The sequence below is a fragment of the Astatotilapia calliptera genome, chromosome 7, assembly GCF_964374335.1.
Source record: "Astatotilapia calliptera chromosome 7, fAstCal68.1, whole genome shotgun sequence".
Classification (NCBI taxonomy): domain Eukaryota; kingdom Metazoa; phylum Chordata; class Actinopteri; order Cichliformes; family Cichlidae; genus Astatotilapia; species Astatotilapia calliptera.
Window position 1 is genome coordinate 31,201,221 of NC_137428.1, and position 20,137 is coordinate 31,221,357.

General features: G+C 38.2%; 1 protein-coding gene across 1 annotated transcript in view; it reads left to right on the forward strand.

Moving 5' to 3' along the window:
- galt (galactose-1-phosphate uridylyltransferase) overlaps positions 1–9,014 on the forward strand; it is a 37,970-nt gene extending 28,956 nt beyond the window's left edge. The window contains exons 10-11 of the mRNA XM_026174224.2: positions 8,090–8,244; positions 8,665–9,014. Coding sequence (XP_026030009.1) covers positions 8,090–8,244; positions 8,665–8,715 — 206 coding nt within the window. The 3' untranslated portion in view covers positions 8,716–9,014. The remainder of the gene's footprint in view (positions 1–8,089; positions 8,245–8,664) is intronic.
- Positions 9,015–20,137: the final 11,123 nt, after the last annotated feature.

The following is a 20,137-nucleotide window of genomic DNA, read 5'->3' on the forward strand; positions in this document are numbered from 1 at the left end:
ATATAAAATGACACAGATTGTATATCTTTTCTTCTGTGAACTGTCACAGTGGATTTTAAATCAGTCAATCAAGGTGTGATTGAAGTGCAGACTCTCAGTTTTAAATCAAGAGGTTTACTAAACGTATTGCCTTAACTGTTCAGCAATTATAGCCATTTTTATGCAATGCCTCATTTTCAAAATTAACTGAACAAACTAACAATTTTAAATATTAGGAGGTTTTCACTACTTTGCATTCAGTTACTGCCTGACATCTAGAACCCCAAATGATGCATTTTCTCCTTTGAGATGCTTTGCTAGGCCTTTACTGCAATCACTTGGCTTTTGCTTTGTCCATCTCTAGTTCTTTGGTTTTGTCTTTAGCAACTGAAGTGCATGCTCTATTGGTTGAGATCAGGTGAGTGACTTGGCCGTTGAAGGATGTCCAATTCCTTTTCCTTGAGAACCTCTTTGTTCGCTTTTGCACTGTGCTTTGGGTCATTATCAGTTTATACTGTAAAGTTCCATCTAATCAATTTTGCATGATTTGACTGAATCTGAGTGATCAGCTAGTGCAGTTATTATAGAATAATCTATAAAAATGTGTGTTTTCAAGTGTTTTCATAGTCAGTATTTAAATGATTTCTCATACCACACCAAATTGGCACCAATGAGAAGTCATATGGAAGGAGGGTGATTAAAATTCTGTCACACCTTATGTTTTTGACAGCCCCGCAGATTTTTAATACTGAAAATCCACCCCACTTTGACCTCATATGCATTATATTTTCTGCAACACAAGATTAAAGATGCCACTTCTTGCCTTTTTCCTTACATCCTCTGGTTTTTCTTTGAGCTTTCAATTGCTTTTCTCCACCTCTTGTTATATTTAATTATTTGTGCCACCCTTTCTCCATTAAGTCAACGTTCACCCTGTGACATGCTTTTTAATAATGGCAGATCGGCATAATTAACATGCAGAGGACTTCTCATCCCCAGTCTTCCACCTATCTCCTTGATCGGTCTTTTCTCCCCAGCATAATTTTGCAAAGGCACTTCATCATACACAACACAAAATGAACATATGAATATTGATCAGCTCGTCCAATGTCACTGGAAAGATATATGTTCGTTAAGGTGCAACACACGTTTTCTGATGTTTAGATAGCTCTTGCTGCAATTGCATCATCTCTGCCGTAATAAATTGGTTGATAAAGTCTCAGCTTTGACATCAGCCACTTACTGTGTTACCACTTTAGTGTGCACTCAGACACATTGAAATATTTACATTTTTAAAACTTCTACAAAAGATACAACCTTTTTGTCTCTTATGTAAAACAGGAGATCTTAGGCTACGTTCACACTGCAGGTCTTAATGCTTAATTCCGATTTTTTGATCAAATCCATTTTTTTTGTCTGCTCATTCACACTACAAATAAATTGTGACAGCAAACGCGCTCTAGTGTGAACCCTCAAAGCGGCCCGCATGCGCAAAAGAAGACATCACACACAACGCGCTCTGTTTAGACCCAGACCAAACAGTATTATTTGACTGTTTCAGACTTTACGTTTCCCAATTTTGCCTTAAGTTATAAAGTTATTTTGTTATTTACATATGGAGTAATAATGATCCTTATTGCTGTTTTAGAGAGGAGCCATGCTTCAAAGGATGCAGATTTCTGTCAGAATCTGCAGATTATACAGTACAAATAAAATGTTCCTCTACACCGGATGGCCAGGAAGCGTTAACGATGTCTTCTCGGGCGCTTCTCCGGCGCTGATAATTGGTGTCTGTTTTGTGTCAGTGACGTAAAAGACGGATTTAATGCGACATGACCGTTCAAACAGCAGACACTTTCTAAAACATCAGATATGTATCGGATTCAGTACCACATATGAAAGTGACCCAGATCGGACTTGAAAATGTCGGATTTGTGCTGTTCACACTGTCATACCATAATTGGATATGGGTCGAAGTGTTCTCTTTGGATTAATTGTGCATCTAGGGCTGCAGTTTTAATCTTAATCATGATTTTGGCTTCTTACAATTAAATGACGATGATCGAGTGATGTTTAAATTGCCCACTCCACCAACAGAACATGAAGCAAAAGCAAATAAAGTGTCCTCTAAATATTCACTGCCTGAATATTTCCCTGAGTATACCAGCCAGTTTTTTTCTGTGCCATGCAGCTTGAAGTTTCCTGCACCAGTCTAGAAAAGTAACAATACATTAAAAAGAAAAAGATGTACAACAAAGTTCAAATGTCTGCCACAGCAGAAGTTTAAGAACTTTCCCTTGAAGTGGATCAACATCCATTATTTATAAGTGCTTTGGATTGAGCAAAAGTGATGTTAACCAAGAGCGAATCATATGCAAAGAGTTCACTGCAAAGTTACACAACTGCCTGGAAACACAAATGACAAAACTACAGTATAACTAATGCTTGAAGGCCAAGAAAAGCAAAGCAGCTGCTGCTAATATAAATTGTCCAGCATTAACAATCCATCCAAATCAAAAAGATCCACTGAAGATGTGAAAATAGTGTTCTGTTTACAGATGCAATGAACAAATTCTGTCAGTAAAATCAATGAATAGTCATGACAAATAATCATGATCTCAATATTGATCAAAAATAATCACGACAATCCTTGACTAAGCAACCCTTGTGTCAGCTATAACGTTTGGCAGAGGAGGGATGCTATTTTGTTTGGGTTTTTTGTTTTTTTTTATGTTCTGGGTTGGGCTGTGCTCCTAAATTCCAGTGAAGGTAAATCTCTAAACTTTAGTTTACAATTTTAGACAATTCTGTGCTTCCAAATTTGGATGAAACATGGTTGAATGTCTTTGGTGAGAAAGAACTTTGCTGGCTTACAAAGAGCCCTGACCTTAACCACACAGAACACCTTTGGGATAAATTGGAACAGAGATTGTTGTTGGACGGTAGGATCTCGCTTGCAGTGACTGACCTCATCAGTTGTTTTCCTGGATGAATGGGCAAAGATTCCCATAAACATACTCTAAAATATTGTGTAATTCCTTCCCAAAAGAGTGGAAGCAGTCAAATCAATAGACTTAGAATGAGATATCATAAAAGCCCCTTTAGGTGTAGGAGGCCCATTACTTATTTATTTATTTTTTCATCCATGTAATGTCTTTATAGCATTTTTTGCTAAAAAAAAGAAAAGAAAAAAATGCGTGAAGTCAGAAAAGGTATTTGAATTTACATTTCAGGTTGAACCGATCAAGTCATATCCTCTGAGGAAAGCTGAATTTGTTGTTGAGTTACAAGTCATTGCGAATTGAATATATAACAGTGGTTTGGCATGGAACTGAAGACACGTTTTGCCTTTGTGATGAAATAAATTTACATATTTATAAAATGCTGCAGGTGCCTCTTCTAAATGTTTTGCTGCTCTTTTGTATTTTCAGTTTAACAAATGTTTATTTGCCGTCATGTATTTCAATGCTGCGCCCATTTTTCTTGTACCTCCCCGTAATTTATAACTCATAAGGGAAATGAAAGAACAGCAAAGTGAAAAAGCAAATAAACTTGTGGGAACTGTAGAAAAATATCACTTTTGCAATTTATATTGGATATCAAATATCAGCCCAAAATAAGTTTTCTGAGGTGAAGAAGCAACTTGTACACAAAAGCAAGATTTCAAACTTTATCCAGAAAGTTCTCTGCTTTTTACAGAGGTGCTTCGTGAATGTACTGGCTGATAGTAACCTGTGCTTTAGAAAGTAAAGGAAATACATTACATACTGTGAGTCAAGCCACAGAAATGTCCTTGCATTGTGTTCAAGCTGGGGCAGAGGTTAGCAGAGTGCAGTGATGCGATGAGGTGATGAATGGCAGAAAGGACTGTAGTGCTATCATGGCTGAGTGGACAGAGTGATCCTTGTATAAGCTAAAGGTTGTTGGTTCAATCCTTGCAGCACCTGTGCCCTGTGAGTTGTTTTACTGAAAGGAAATCTCACTGCTCACTGACTGTATGTAAGAAGGCAAAATCAATATTTTATTAATGATGACCAAAACTACTGTATTCCCATCAGTCTCATCTGGTCTTTGCATTTAGTAAGTAACCAAGTAACACATTAAATTAATACTGAGACACAGTACCTGTCAGACATCAGTTTTCCTTTCTCAATACATGAAATTATAAAGTTAGCATTGTCCTTGTGAGCATATCAGTATGCTAAATTTATCATTTAGCTTAAAGGTCAACTCTACTGCTATTTGGTCTGTTGTAATTCCCCATTTTTTTTAATTTTTGTTGTGACTTGTGTCTTCTTCCATTAGCATCCTCAGACCAGGGAAGGGTTTGATAGCAATCTGACTGGAAATAATAAACACAAGGTTTTGGTCCATAAATATCTCTTGACAGATCAGTTTCAGAAAATGAAATCCTGTATTTTTAAGACCTACCACCTGAGTTGTCATGCTATCATTTTTTTCTAAAGGAGGTCACTAGGAACAAGGCAGCCCACATGAAAGATAGTTTTAAAAGGCGAGATGAAACACTCCCACCCAAACTGCAGTGTGGTGAAAAGGACAGAGGGCACCAGAGGACACAGTCATCGAATCACTTTCTTCTTTTTATTTTATTTGATATCAAATCTTTGAAGCACTCTAAAGTTGCCTATGGTGAAAGATCCCACAGATCTTGTGTTAAGTTTTGACTTTAATCTTCTAGTCTGTTTCATTTCTTAGAGTCTAAAAGACTCAGGTCAAGTTAAAGCAATGTGTTGAAGGTTGTAAGCAGGGACTCAGTAGCTGCACCTTTATTTTTTAGCAAACAGAATGACTTTGATACATTGGAGAGTTGTCTCAGTTTAACAATTAAGACACAGTATTTCAAAATTAGGCCTTTAAATATTAGAATATTAAGCTAATACATATTTTGTTCGGTTTTGTAGTGTGCACTTAGCCAAAAACCTATAGCCAGGTTTTTATTTACATATTCTGTACTTGCAGACAATTAGGGGATTAAATGCCTGCCTGTTTCCTGCTATGTTTTGTATCTCTTGAAAGATTTCAGAGAGTTATGAATGCTTTATCAACATGGTGCATTGTACTTTTTTCCACATGGCATTCACATCAGCATACTTTTAACTTTTGTTCTATGCAAAATTGCTTCAGTTTACACATATTTAAAATAGACAGCTCATTTCAGATCAATGACATTTCAATTGAATTTAAACCTGGACTCCCCCCCCCCCCCCCCCCATGTTTGTGCAGTTCTTTGGTGGATTATTTTAAGCATTATATGATTTTAAACATATAGTTAAATCACTGACCCCAAGCTTTCTAGTCCCGTAGGCAACAACTTTACTTTAAACTTTGTTTACTTTAAACACACTGACCTCTCACTCTATATATACAGCACATAGCTTACAGTATATCAGTTTATAGCTGTTTCTTTATTTTAGTTAATTTGGCAGAAGCCAGCTCTTATTATTTAGTGCTGGGCTTATTAGTGTCAGAGTGGTGACACAGAAAGATGGAGGACTGGGTGGATTCTGTTTGATTCACCTGGGAAATAATACATTATATTAAACTACCTTTCTGTTCCTTCAGGAGGCTTGCAGAGAGATGTGCAGCGCATCACAGACAATATTACCAGGCTGAGTAAAGGACTTGAACACAGATTGAGGCAGACACAGTATGCAGGGTAACAGTGATGTATGGTAGTCGTAAAACATCTGTCAGATATATAGTGTTATTGCTTGTCTTTGAAAATTACACTGCTAACTGTTCTGATTTGTGGCCCCATATCCAGGAATATCTGTAACTTTGTTAACTGTGAAATAATGCACCCAGTAATATACTGAAACGCATGCCAGCAGAGCAAACACACCCAAAGACGATTTAAAACTAGGTAATTGTCTTCTAATAGGAACATCTGTCTCTATTCATTCTTTATCTGACTGCTTCAGGCTTTTCTTTGTTCCTCCTTTTTTTTCTCCCCCATCCATTAGTTTTCTTTATGTCGCCCTCCTGTCATCTGTATCTGTGTCTGATCAGACCCCGTTGTCAGGAAACTCACTCAAAAGGAGAAGCTTTCCTTGCGAATACAATGTCCCAAGGGATATTTCATACTTCTTTTGCAAAGATATGTGCCACTGCATTTTTTTCTTCCCTGATCACTTAATTAGCTTGCAGTAAGATACAAAAAATTATTTAAATGCTTCACTCATAAATCAGTGAGTATGTATTGTTGGTCTTGGCACTTAGGGGATTTAGAGACTCGATGTAATAACCCAAATGTTTTTGGAATTTTCTGCAAGTTTTATGAATTTACATATGCGGATGGTAGCAAATTAAAGGCAAAAGGCAGAATTAAATGGCAGACAAACATGATGAGTGCAAATGATTGAATGATCATGAAAGTTATGGTAATTACAGGCTATTGCTTTTGTGAGTCACCAGATCTCAAGCCAGCTGAACAGCAACAGGAGGCACATTTGCACACTTTTTTCTTTAAATCAGAAAGCATGTCCTCACAAAAGCCCAAGTTGGAGGGAAGTTTTTGTTTCTGTTACACTACATCATGGGTTATTCTTTAATTTACCATGTTAGTTAACTGATTGTTAAGCTTGTTGTGAGCTGGCTGTGCATATTTTTACCTTTTAGTGTTCTTGATTGTGCTCTTGTCAATTTGTGAGTGTGCTTGTGTATTTATTTGTTTCGTAGTTTCACAGGCACACTGAGGAAATAAATAATACGGTACACATGATCCACTGGTGGTCTGTTTCAGAAACTCATGATCTCCTGGGATTTTTCCACACAACCATCTCTAGAGGTTACAGAGAATGGTATGAAATAGAGAAAATATCTAAACAAAAACGCCAAATGAAATGACCAAACTGGCTGCTCATCCGGTCGGCTAAGAACAGAACACTAATGCTACATTTTGCACAGGCTCATTAAATTAGATGGTGGGAAATTGGAAAAATGGTCACTGGTCAAATGAGTCTCGATTTTTGCTGCAGCATTTGTATATTAGGGTCTTAGGAATTTGGTATGAACAACATGAAAGCATAGATCCACCCATCTTGTATCAATTGTTCAGGCTGTTGGTGTTGATAGACTGCTTTCAATAACACATCATGTCACAAAGCTCATCGTTACTGGTTTTTATGACAACAACAATGAGTTCAGTGTACTCACATGGCCTCCACAGTCACCAAATCTGAAACCAATGCAGTACTTTTGGTACGTCCTGGACTCAGACATTCACATAACGGACCAAAATACTTGAGGATCGTGTGGAATCAGTGCCACAGAGGCAGTCCTGAAGGGAGGGGGTCCAACCCCTACTAACAAGTTGTACATAACAAAGAGGCCAGTGAATGTATTTTAACATGCAGTGTCATACTGTCCTTTGAAAATTACAGTTCTTAGACTTGAAACATGGTGTCTTAACATGAAAATATGAAGGAGCAGGCATTCATGACTCTTCCACCAAGCCCTTGATGTGATATGTCAGATATATTTTTCATGGCTGCTTAGCATAGGCATCCTTTTTGTACTTTGATTTGCCTTCTTGATTTTCCATGCCACTGCTAGACCAGACTGGCTCTCACAGAAACGAGCATAAACAATTTCACCACAACAGACCAACAGTTTAACATTATATTGTCACTGAAAACTCAGCTCCCATTTGTAGCTTTTATTCTTATTCTTCAGATTGATCCTACACAAGGTTCTTCAGGATCTGTGGACCTATCAATATGAAAGCATCAGTATGCATATATAGAAAGTCTCGGGTCTCTAGGGTTGTGGAAAAAGTTGAACATTATCAACCTTAATCTTTCTGAATAATCTGTAGTCTCAATCTGTAGCAGGGGTGTGGTCTCTGGCTCCGCTGCTGTGGAGGGGTGGTGCAGTGGGCTCGAGGGTCAGTGCCACTGTGGTTGGCAGGGCAGCTGCTGCCACTCTGTAATCAGTTTTTCCCTATTTCAGTGATGCAGGGGCTCGAGAGGGGAGCTGAGTCTGGAGTGGAGAAGCAGCTGAAAAGCTGAGCTCCCACCTGAGGCTGCGCGGGGTCCATTCATTTCACACAATGCAACTCAAGATTCTCTTCTGTCTTCTTTTTTTCCAGGAGCGCCTACTGGCCCATATTTAAAAGAAGATAACTCCCATTGGCAGCTTCATGCTCACTACTACCCACCTCTGCTGCGTTCAGCAACAGTTAAGAAGTTTATGGTGGGTTATGAGATGCTTGCCCAGGAGCAAAGAGATCTCACCCCTGAACAGGTGATACATTTATGCACATGCGTTCATACCGAGCAGAGAACATGAACTTTTGATTTTTCTCATCTCCATTGAGCTTATCCAGACTACAGTCAAATGTCATAGTAACTATTTTTTACTCAAAGCTTCCTATAGTGAGTAACTACTGCAAGGAGAAGCTCAGCATCATAAACTGAATGATATTCAATTAAAAGTCAAAGTTGTGACTGCTAATATGGGACTGACACCTTAATTTTTGATTTACAAATGTTTAGAAATATTAATTTTGGAGATAAAAAGCTAATGTCTTTAAATCAAAAGAAGAAAAAACATGAGTACAGGATTCCACTGATTCATGCTGTTGCTTTGAAAATGCATAGAACTCCATAAAATCGCATAAAAACTATGTCAAACTGCATAATAACTTTGTGTTTGTTGCCCTAGGCTGCCGAGAAGCTAAGAAACCTGCCAGAAGAGCACTATAAAACCAGATAGATCCATGAAAACCAGAGCAAGAAAGGCACTGAATTGTAACAAACTGTGTGAAGGTTGGAAGAGGTGTATTTAAAAGATTTGTTATTTAAAAAAAACAAAAGGCATTTGCAAGAGACAAAAACCCCGTCTCAGAGTTACATGTTTAAGTACCATTTCCGACACAGGGCCGAAAGCTTTTTCTACATGCACCGATCAAAGGAATATGTGAATATTTTCTATTTTCAGTACATATGCACAAAATTTGGTACTGGATTTCTGACTGTAATAAAGGACTTTAAATAAAATGTGTGTGAAACCTCTCCAAACAGTATTCTCCCCTTCCTCACATCCCTTCTGTTAAATACTTACAAACATTTGTTTGGTTATTTTGGAAAGTGTTCAGCCACAAAGGCATTTCCAATATAACCAAACACAGTGTTTTGTTAGTAGTATTGAAAAACTGGGCTAGGTCTAAGACTGTGCTACTCTTATTTTCATTATAATTATTATTTTTATTTTTTCAAATCATAACGTCTTAACATTCAACACTGAAAAGTTATCCTTTTTTCTGATACTAAATCTATGGTCAGTGGTGATGTGGGACAAATTTCCATTGAGCTATTAGAGGACTCGTGAAATAAAATGTTCTACCTGCTACTGAATGAAACACAACAGTAAGTACTGTACTCTTCACATGTTAAATGAGGTGTGCTCTCACTATGATAACAGTAGATGGTACTGTTGTTTAAAAAGTAAGGGGGGTGATTTGGTTTAGGCTGAGACTATGACAAGGCTTTAGTTAAAAACCATTACCTTCCCAGTCTCTTTTTCTGGTTTTGATGTAGCCAAAACCTTTACAGTAGTGAACATTGCCATTCTCCTTAGAGAATTTATCAACAGTGAGTATGACTTTGCTAAAGTCCTTCTTTGATCCCGTTTTATTATTAATGATTGATTGAAAATGGGGGCTGTAGGTCTTTTTCAGTTGTGGAGAAAAATGAATGGCACAGTGTGTAGCTACAGAACATTAGAGCAGGGTATTTGTATTCATACCATAGTGCTGCACACGATAATTCCCATTGCAGACATTCATTATTCAGCTTCTTAAAAAATTACTGCAGTGTCACAACGGGACTTGCTCATCTTTACTTCCTAAACACGTTTCTTTTTATTGGGATAATCAGCGTTGCCTTAAAACAGAGCCAAATAGCTGATAATTAGCAGAAAACCACACAAATTGCCACATGCTGTGTTCTGGGGAAAGTGTTGTTTCATGATCATGCCGCGTTCCCCCTTCATTATGCAGTAAGCAAGCGGAGTTTGTCTGTGCCTGCAAATCCACAAGAGGTTGAACCCAACAGTGTCAGAAAGCATTGCCGGTACTCATAGGAGTTTAAATAATTGTTTTTCCCTAGTAAATGTAAATCTTTTTAGGTGTTATCTGGTGCTTAGAACTGATTAGATATTAAACTAGTGTGGTGGAAAATCAGTATATTTTAATTAAGATATTTAGCATCATAGATAAAACAATTCTTTATCTGTTTAAAGTCACTTTAGCAAATGTATCAGTTTCACTAAAACTTAGCATGCAATCATGTTGTATTCCTCGACAGCAACTATGAAAATCCAACAGCATGAAACTGTAACAGCATGAAAATCCAAGAAAAATATGGTTTGACAGAATGAATCTTTCAAAGCAAGACAAAAGGGGTCATACTTGCTTAACAAGTTGCACAAACATTTAAAACCTGCAGAAGCACAGCAAACTGCAACACATGGTGGATCGCTGTTTTCCTTTGTTTTTTAAGCTCCTCAAACTCATTTACTTTAATTAGAATGTACCATGTACCTAGGTGAGCACACGTTGTACTAAACACATAGGGGAACATTAGCCAAGAGTTCTCAAAGCCTGCTGGAATCCAAATTTGGCTACAGAAACACAAACATACACTTTAAAGCATCAACACAGGAGTAAATAAACTTGCTTCAAAACAGTTTTCCTTCCTTCCCCCACTTGTCAGCAGTCAACAAGTGACTTCCTGTCACTTGCTGCTAAGAAAAACTGATGATGTGCAACTGTTTTCATCATGGCTGAGTGAAGCAAAAGCAAATATCATCACACATTACCAGAGTGGTACCTTTAAGGACATCATAACCTGTTAATGTTATGTTAATGAGTTACTTATCTCCTTTTCCACACACTGTGCAGCATTTTTGTCTGTAGGCTGGCAGCCGGAATATGCTGTTGCATTTAAGAGGAAACATCAAACATGAATCCAGCAATGTCAGTGTCAATTAGATAAAATAAAATCATCTTTCCATCAGCTTTTCTTTCCATCCATACAGCAGCTACTTCCCCCTCAATCAAGCATAGAAGTGGATTTCAGGCATGCACAAAAACATTGGCTATATTTGCACACGCAATGTCAAATAAGCAATATCAGCTACAGACACACATCACTTTCATTATTTGTACTGCTTCCACTCAACCTCAGCTTCAGTTTTTCTATAAATATTAATGTCGATTCCAGGTTTTCTTAAATTTTATGGTTGAGCAGTAGAGATGTAGGTGTAGTTTATAAACAGAGAGGTTCTTTGGAGTCATGGTTGCTGGTGAGCTTGTGTGTGAGTGTATAACCCTTTTTATGTACTGTGACAGGCCTCATTCATTCAGGTCAATATTTATCCAGTCCTCCAGGCTCACCATGGATCCCCTTCTCATCTCTTTCATCACTCCTTTGAGACTCTCTGAGTGTGTGTGTGTGTTTGTTGACAATATATATTTTCTATCTCCACACACAAAGAGGAGTCTGTGTTTGTGTCTTACCCTTGTGAATCTCCTTACTGGCAGAGGAAAGAGGATAGGTTGGCTTCTGTGCCAAATTGTTGTCGCTTGTCTTTTGCAGTCGTTCTGGTAGAGAATTGTTCTCCCAGTGCTAGCTATTGATGCCAAACGAAATCTGGTTAGTAGGCTGTAATTTGCATGGCCCTGTTGTATCAACAATTTTGTGTGTTTTTAAAAAATTAAGCAGTAGGCAAAATAATTATTGATTAAAAGACTGGATGTGATATCAGGAAGATGTGCATGACTTCCAAGTAGAATACAGTGAAACGGCATTCATAGTTTACACAGAACTGTGTTGATTTGGTTTAAGGTTCAAGGTTCTTTATTCGTCACATGCATGTCAAGTTTGTGATGCTTGCAGTCAATCGGGTGCATGTCTTTACCAGATTTTTAGGAAAATTACAAAAATGTCAAGCCGTTAGCACTAAAGGGGTCACCAACTCAACAAAATTCATCTCATGGAAATAAAAAATGTGTGTGCAACTGGTCACAGGTTGATAGTCCAACAAAAAGAGCTCGTGAACAGATCCAGCTATCATATTTGGCATTCTAATGTGATCCCGCTTTCCTTTGGCTAAAGCACCAGTCAATTTAGGATGCAAATTCAGGTTGGCAAAAGAGTTTATTTCAAAAGATTTTATTGAAGAATTTGGAACCCACTCCCCACTCATCTGCTGGCTGACCAGAGAGAGTGAAATAAATCCAGACATCGCTAACAGCTCAGCAGACTCCAATTAGAGGGCAGCGTGAGCAGGTCTCTCACCTGCTAATCTGTCACCTCACTGGGTGCTGTAGATCCTGAGATGAAACAGAAGAAGGGGATGCAGGGGGATAGAAAGGTAAGGAGGAGAGCACACACACACAAAACATATGAAGGATGAGGAGGAGGTTGTGGCAACAGTTTCTGAGGACACCGCAGAGTCACTTAATTAGATTTTGAAAAAATAAAACTAAAAATTCACTTCCCACAGGCCGCAGCCTAAAAAAAATATCACAATTTCAATTTATTGTTACATAAGGTTGTTCATTTTTATTGGCTATTGAATTTGATTTTGTTATATTGCAGGATGTTCCTGCAATTTGTTCCATTTTATAGTCTGAGTCCCTTTTTTTCTTTTATGGGGCTCTGACATGTCACCCTCCCACTCATCTGTGCCTGACCACATCAGCTGTGTTTCCTTTGCACTTAGCTCAGCACAGCTCTGACATATTATTGCCTTATAAATGTGCTTTCATTATAACAAACAGTTTCCTGCATGACCAGCAAACACTGGGATTCATTTGGAGTGATGTTTCTGCAAGCAGTTTCTACGTTCCTGTGGGATGCTTGTTGCTAACATGGTCTCAGCTGGGTTGTGGAGCTCAAGGAGTACAATGTAAAGGTTATTAAACCAAAATGATAGTACTACAGTATGTATCACCACTGATGGGAGGGAGGGGGGGGGTCTACACTGTTTTTTGATTCACTGGTAGTTGTATGAGTTGAACTTAAGTCATGTGGAAATTATTTGTTGATGCCTTTGCACAGCTTTTTATTCTTGCGGCTTGTGGCAGCAGCAGCAGCTTGTGGCGTTTCTGACTGACCGTGCAAATTAATTTTGAGAATTAACATCAGTGACACTTGTTAGTTATCCTTTTTTAAAGCTCCTGCAGTGCCAGAGGAGACAAATGATAAAACGTGGTAGTCTTTTGCACCCATAAACTACAAGAATAAAAGATAAATCTCTCAAAGACAAAATGGACTTTGGTTTTAGCAGTTTTGACAAAGCTGGGAAAGTGGTCAAACTTGGGCACCTTGGATAAATATGGATCCTCTTTTTCATGCTTTTCATCACTTTGTTGAGTCTTTTGTTGTGCATATTTCTGTATTACAGATGTATTAAAAGGTCGCCCTTACTGCACTACCGAGAAGCTTTTGTTTTAGATAAAGGAAAGTCAAGACATAAGGGACATGTCTGTTAACTGAAAAGGAATTTCTTATAATTACATTTTTCATTGTATTTTCACCTTTATTTATTTATTTATTGTTCCTTAAAGCTTAATTTTAAATCAGGTCAACAACAAAGCTGAGAACTCTCACGGTTCCTAAACCCATGCAGTTCTTCTTTATTTATTGCCTAAGATTTGCAGTGTTAAAAAAAATGCTATTTGAATAAATATGATGAAAAGAAACATGGGAAAGATCACAACAGAAAGACTGTTGTGTGTCCATCTCATTTAAGTTTCTTAATATTAATTCTGAATTAATAATTCTGAATTAATAATTCTAGCTAATTCTGCTCTGTCAAAGTTTTTCAGACATACAGTGACTTATCTCTGCCTTAGAGGTCTTAAAAATACAGAAATGAATAAATAAATAAACGATTAACTAAATGAAATAAATACATAGATCAGACCAGCAACAGAATTCGAACAGAGCTGAAAACTTTCACAGTTGGGTCCCGGAGCCATGCAGAGCTGCCATAATGAAAATGAACAAAAAGTGATGGCTTCTACAGCATGCAGGGAGTTTTTAGTGTGACAATGAAAACACTGCTTTGAAAAGATGCAGCAGAATCAGTGTACAAAAGTACATAAATAAATAAAACAAACAAACAAGAGAGACGGGAGTTGTGACAGAAAAGTCAATCAGCTGATCGTTGATCAGTTTCATGATTGAAGTAGCAACAGGAGAGGGAGGGAGAGAGAAGAAGCAGTCGCTCCATATATTGGTTGTTAAGCTTAATGTGGAAATGCTTTACGAACATTCAGAGATGAACTTACACACTTGCTTTACTTCTCTTGGATAGCTTTCTCCGAGATGAAATGCTGGTTTGGAAGCACGTAGCGAGATCACAGCTGCTTATCTCAGATTAGATCTGAGACTTTTTGAATGGAAAAATGTTGTTATAACTCTGGATGATACCCAGTGTGGTCTTCTGCTGCTGTAGCCCAACCTCAGGAAATCACATGATAGGGTGGGGCTTTGGCTGATTGTGACCTACACCCATTTTAACACCTTGGCTCGTCTGATTAGGTAGAGGATCATTAGGGGGTCCATGGCCCTCTTGGGAGGGCACTCCACCATTTGACCCTAGAACTGAAGAAGTTTCTCAGATGAGAGGTGAAACGTCTTCAAGCAACTTAAAGAAGTCCAGACGTTTTTCTTTCCAATCCAAGCTCCTTTGACTCCTTAGACCAGCGGTCCCCAACTTTTTTTGCGCCACGGACCGGTTGATGCCTGACAACATTTTCACGGACCGGCTTTTAAGGTGTCGTGGATAAATACAACAAAATAAAACTAGTACCGGTACAGAAAAAAATACGATTTATTCATAACACACGTGAAAAGACAGAGGAAAACTGAATTAACGATAAAAACGATAACAAAATAACGCTAAAAACCCTGAAAACCATACATTTCACACCCGGTACCGGTCCGTGGCCCGGGGGTTGGAGACCGCTGCCTTAGACTACCTGGATGACTGAGAACCTTCACAGACTGCAGCCCATCTGCTTAAAGGTTTGACATGTTGTGCATTCAGAGATGCTCTTCCACATTCTTGCTTGTAACAAGAGGTTATTTAAGTTGCTGTAGCCTTCCTATCAGCAATCTGTCCATTCTCCTCTGACCTCAACAAGGTGTTATTTTCCCCAGAAAACTGGCTCTGACTGACTGTGTAGGAAAATCCCAAATGATCAAAAGTGTCTGAAGTACTCAGACAAACCCCCTTAACAACCATGCCACATTCAAAAGGACTTTCCATTGCACGAAGTAATTTTGGGCAGTCCAAATTGTATAGACATTGTATAGATATACAGAATTGGTCGTGGACCAGCGGACCCAACGGTCTGATCTGCACGTCTATCCGACATCCAGTGTTTAGTGGGTTACATCACCTTTCTTGTTTGGTTTAAACTTTAGCTTTCCCCTGTCTATATGCCTAAATATGGCCATTTGGCTGATTATATATATGAATTAACAAGCACTTGAACAGTTGCACCTAATAAAGTAACCAGTGAGTGCACTTGCACTTTATTTTTTAGCTTTATTGGACAGTGGAGAGAAGATAGGAAAACAGGGAAGAAGAAGATACACCAAGAGGCCTTGGAGAAGATTCCAATTACAGGCTCTGCATTAGCTTTTTTGGCATTTGGTGAGCTACCTGCACCCAGTTACTTTGCATTTTATTTTACAAACTGATGATGATTCAGCCTTTGGTTGCATTCACAATAGTAAACTACTGGAAAACACCATTAATTACTTTTTAGGCTGAATCTAAAGGTGTTACATAGCGTTTTAATTTTTATTTTACTTATTCATATATTGATTTTTTTTAATATATGACCACAATACGGGGCAACATTAGCACTGTTGCCTCATAGGAAGAAAGTCCAGAGTCCACTCCTGAGCACTTCTGGCTGGAGTTTGCATGTTCACGTCGCGTCTGCATGGGTTCTCTCTGGGTGCTCCGGCTTCCTTCCACAGTGTTAGCTTTGTAATAGACTGGTGGCCTGTTCAGTTCAATTAAGTTTAATTTATATAGCACCAAATAATCACAACAACAGTTGCGTCAAGGATCTAGGAGTACTCTGCCTTTCGCCCACTGGCATCTGGGATAGGCTCTAGTACCCCCTTGGACCCTGAATTTGATAAGTGGAACGAAATGGATGGATGGATGTCAACGATATACTATAGCCTTATTATTAAAGGTTATTGTGGGTGGTGTTATAAAAGTCACAAGTCTCATTTGTTCTCTTTCCAGTTAGTTTTGCTTTTTCTTCCCTAACTTTAGACTTTTCACTTTCTTTCTTTCATTTTCCTTGATCATCACCTTCATCCTTTTATCCTCCTTTTCTTTATACTTGCCTTTGTCCTTTCCTCCCACACACATAGATAATTCATCTGTATGAGAGCTGACTAAGCAGCTGTTTGTGTTATTGTTGGTTTTTTTATTTTAACATTGACAAGAGAAACAGATACGATCAATAGCCCCACTTGGCTCTGGAGGAGTTTCATAGCTGCCATGAGAATTAACAAGCAGATGGATTTCAGAAACTGAATATTAGCTGCTGCAGCTCAGCACAGACCCAGTCTCCCTTAACTCCACTTCATAAAGCCATAGAGATGGGCGTTGGATTATAAAGTTCATTTGTGTGTTTGCAAGATTAACTGGATTAATCCACTACTATATTCCTAAATCTTTACACTCACTTTAAATATGTGGGTAGAATAAGGACTAATGTACACAGACTTTCTGACCATCTCTAGGGACCCCAAAACATGAAGCAGAAAAAACAATGTGGCATTATTAAGAACAAATTGATCGACGAAGTGATAAATAAAACTGGAACGATAGATAAAACAAAAAAAACAAACAAACACCTGTGAGATATGGCAAAAACATATACCACTAGGGGGGTAGGAGGTGGGCAATGGAGGGTTGGTTAGATCTAAAGAGGAGGCAGATATGCCTCCTCCAACATCAGATCCTACAAAAAAGTTACTTTAATAGATAATGAAACACAAACACACTGAGAGGCTGCAAGTAATAACCTGAGCTCTAGTTAAATCAAGATAGGAAATATTGAACGCTGTATGACTTCTTGTATCCGCCTCTGTGCCTCTGAGCTACAAGAAAACAAAACAAACTAAGTATTTTATCCTGGTGTTTCAAGCACTGTTAAACAAATACTTGTTGACCTGTGTTGCCCACTGCTGCTACAGTTTGTGGATGTTATCTCACTGGCCACTCCATGTTGTTTATTGTCTCGTTTATTGTCTTGTAGAGTTTGTTTTATTACCAAAGCGAGTTACTGAAATCTAATTTAAGCCTCTCTAGGGGGCTGATTTACTTCCTAAATACAAATCAGTTCTCACTATCAGCTCTGGAAAGTTTGTGAAAAGATCTGACCTTCTTACATTGTAGGAGGATGGGCTGTCCTGTGTCTCTATGTTGCTCACACTTTAATCTTTGAAGTGTAGTGAAGCATGTTTCCACCTAACATCTAGCCTGGGATATTAGGCAAACATTTGACCTGCTGAATAATGTCAACACAGTATTTTCACACAGCCACAGATGGTGTTAGAGAGAAAAACACATCTGTGCACATGGTGATCTTCACCTTGATACCTTCCTAATGTTATTATTTTTCATAACTTATCAGAGATGTACAAGATAGAGAGATGAAGTATGATGGTCTTGTGAAGTGAAAAAGTGAAGAAGATTCACCCTGAAACAATTTAACACCCCTGTTTATTGCCGGTATTTTGATATTCCAGTGATCCCAGTCAAATTCAGAATGTGGGACATTATGTCGCCAATTACTGATTTTAATAGAACTACCTATTTCTGCTTTATACAACAGCATTAAATGTCAAATTCTCGTGTGACTTGCATTAAAATCAAATAATTGTTGTTTTCTGTCTAGACAGACCAACACCAGTACAGGGTGACACTAATTGGAGGAGAGGCAAGTATATTTCATCTAAAAGCTTTACAGGACTAATTCTGATTGTTTTTTGAGTGTATTTAAGAAAAAAAAAAAATGAAAGTAATGCAATAACTGATCTACCTGCAGGTATGAAGGACATTTATTTAAAATGTAAGAGATTTATATATCTTAATATATAGTAAATATTATACTTATTATAGTATAGTATGAAGAAGAAACAGATACAACTTTGTGTACTTTATTTAGAGGCTGTTTGAAAGATGGTCCATATGTGAGCCCCCCCCCCAAACAGAGAAAACAGAGCAGGCAATTACAACAAGGTGAAGCTTTATATGCCAGAGAATGTGGAGGAGAACAGACAGAAGAACAAAGGGACGGAAACTAAAAAGAAAATTAGGAGAACAGAGAAGGAAGAGCAGGAAGAAGGACAGAAAGGGAACTACAGCAACAAAGAGGGTGAATAGACATCAGTGATTAGTACAGGACAGAGTGGCAGACCTTGGGGACTGTGTATGCCTGTGCATTCGCCTCCGAACAAAGCATCAACACAGCTGCAGCATTAGAAACATCCAATGCTGCCACAAAGATGCACGCACACACACTTTTACAATAACATTTTACCATTGTTGTAAATTGCCAGTTCTTTTCATGCTTTCAGCTTTTTTTTTCTTCCTTTCAGCTTCTCCATTTAGGGGTCGCCACAGTGGATCATCTGCCTCCATCTCATGTCTTGCATCCTTTTCTGTTACACCAACCTTCTGCATGCTAGCAGATAATTATTTAAGCTAAATTCTGACACTAATAATGTATAATAGTTAACATTTTCACATCTTAATAGTATTTGAAAACATTTCCATTTGCTGAAAATAAAGCAAAGCTGAGTCTGATTAAAATGTGATTAGGTTTGTTTGATCATAACCCAAAAAAGCCTTAGATCAACTGACGTTTTGACCAGACGATGGCTCTGTGACACATCAAGGAAAAAATGACTGCCAAATGATTTTTAGCATCATCTGCCTCAGCATTGACCAGGCCCTTCTTTTTCAAGCACATTTCATATGCAAACTGTTGTTGGAATCCAGATCCACAGCATCTTCATCTGCTCGCTTCATATCACTGACTACTGGCAGACTTTGAGTGTGTACTTGCCTTAAAACCTAAAGACTACTCTGAGTATGCAAGTTATCCTTAGCCAAATTGTGATTTCACTTCACAGAAGAGAAACTAAGTTGCCCGACAGAGTGAAGCTGCAGCTTCCAGTGATTCAGCCAGGTGCTGCTCTAGTTGCCGTGGATGCTGCTGCTACTTTAGCTGGCTCAAGTCCAATCTCTCTGCCCCAGCACTCTTCTGTTTGTTTTCTGGTGTCATTGTCATTGCCCATTGGATGGATATGATCACAAATATACTGAAAACTGAGGTAACCATGTCCTGTACTCTGCAGTAATTACAACAGATAGACTGTGGTCAATAGATACAGTTAATGTTAACATTTTCAACCTCTGAAGTCTGGATTGGACTTCTTTATGTTAATGTTTCTGGCTTATCAAACATTAACATCAGCACTGCAACAGCTACTTTTTTGCCACAAATGCACAGCAGCTCATTCAGAATATGATTTGCTGAATTATTTAATAATAAAAATTCCTATGTTTACTGTGTGTGTTACCATGGGAAATTAATGGAGATATTTAGTAAACATCTACAGGATAATTTAGAGTGTCCTCATCAATCTTGTAGTAAAAGTTATGATAATGTTGCCTTCATGTCTGCAGTTTATCTCTACTATTATTTTTCTGCTTCTCATCAAATGTAACTTAATGCTATGACACCTGAATGTAATTATTTTTTTTGTTAAAAATGAGCCTTGAGTGAACATAGTTTCTATATTTTGTATTGACACAATCCCAACAAGTTAGTGTGCAGAGGTGGCCATGAAACAACTTATTTTCCAGGGTCTGACTCTGACTTTTGCACAACCAGTACAATCCCTCAACAGAAGAACAAGCCAATCAATGTTCTAGGAGCAAGTCTGCGTCCACAGCAGCCTGGCAACAGCAGGTAACTAGCCACATAGTCAGACAGTAGCTGATGGCTGCACAGAGAGTCAGCCAACAGCCAGTTAGCAGCCATCTGGCCTGCCAGCAGCTTGTAACTAACTACTGA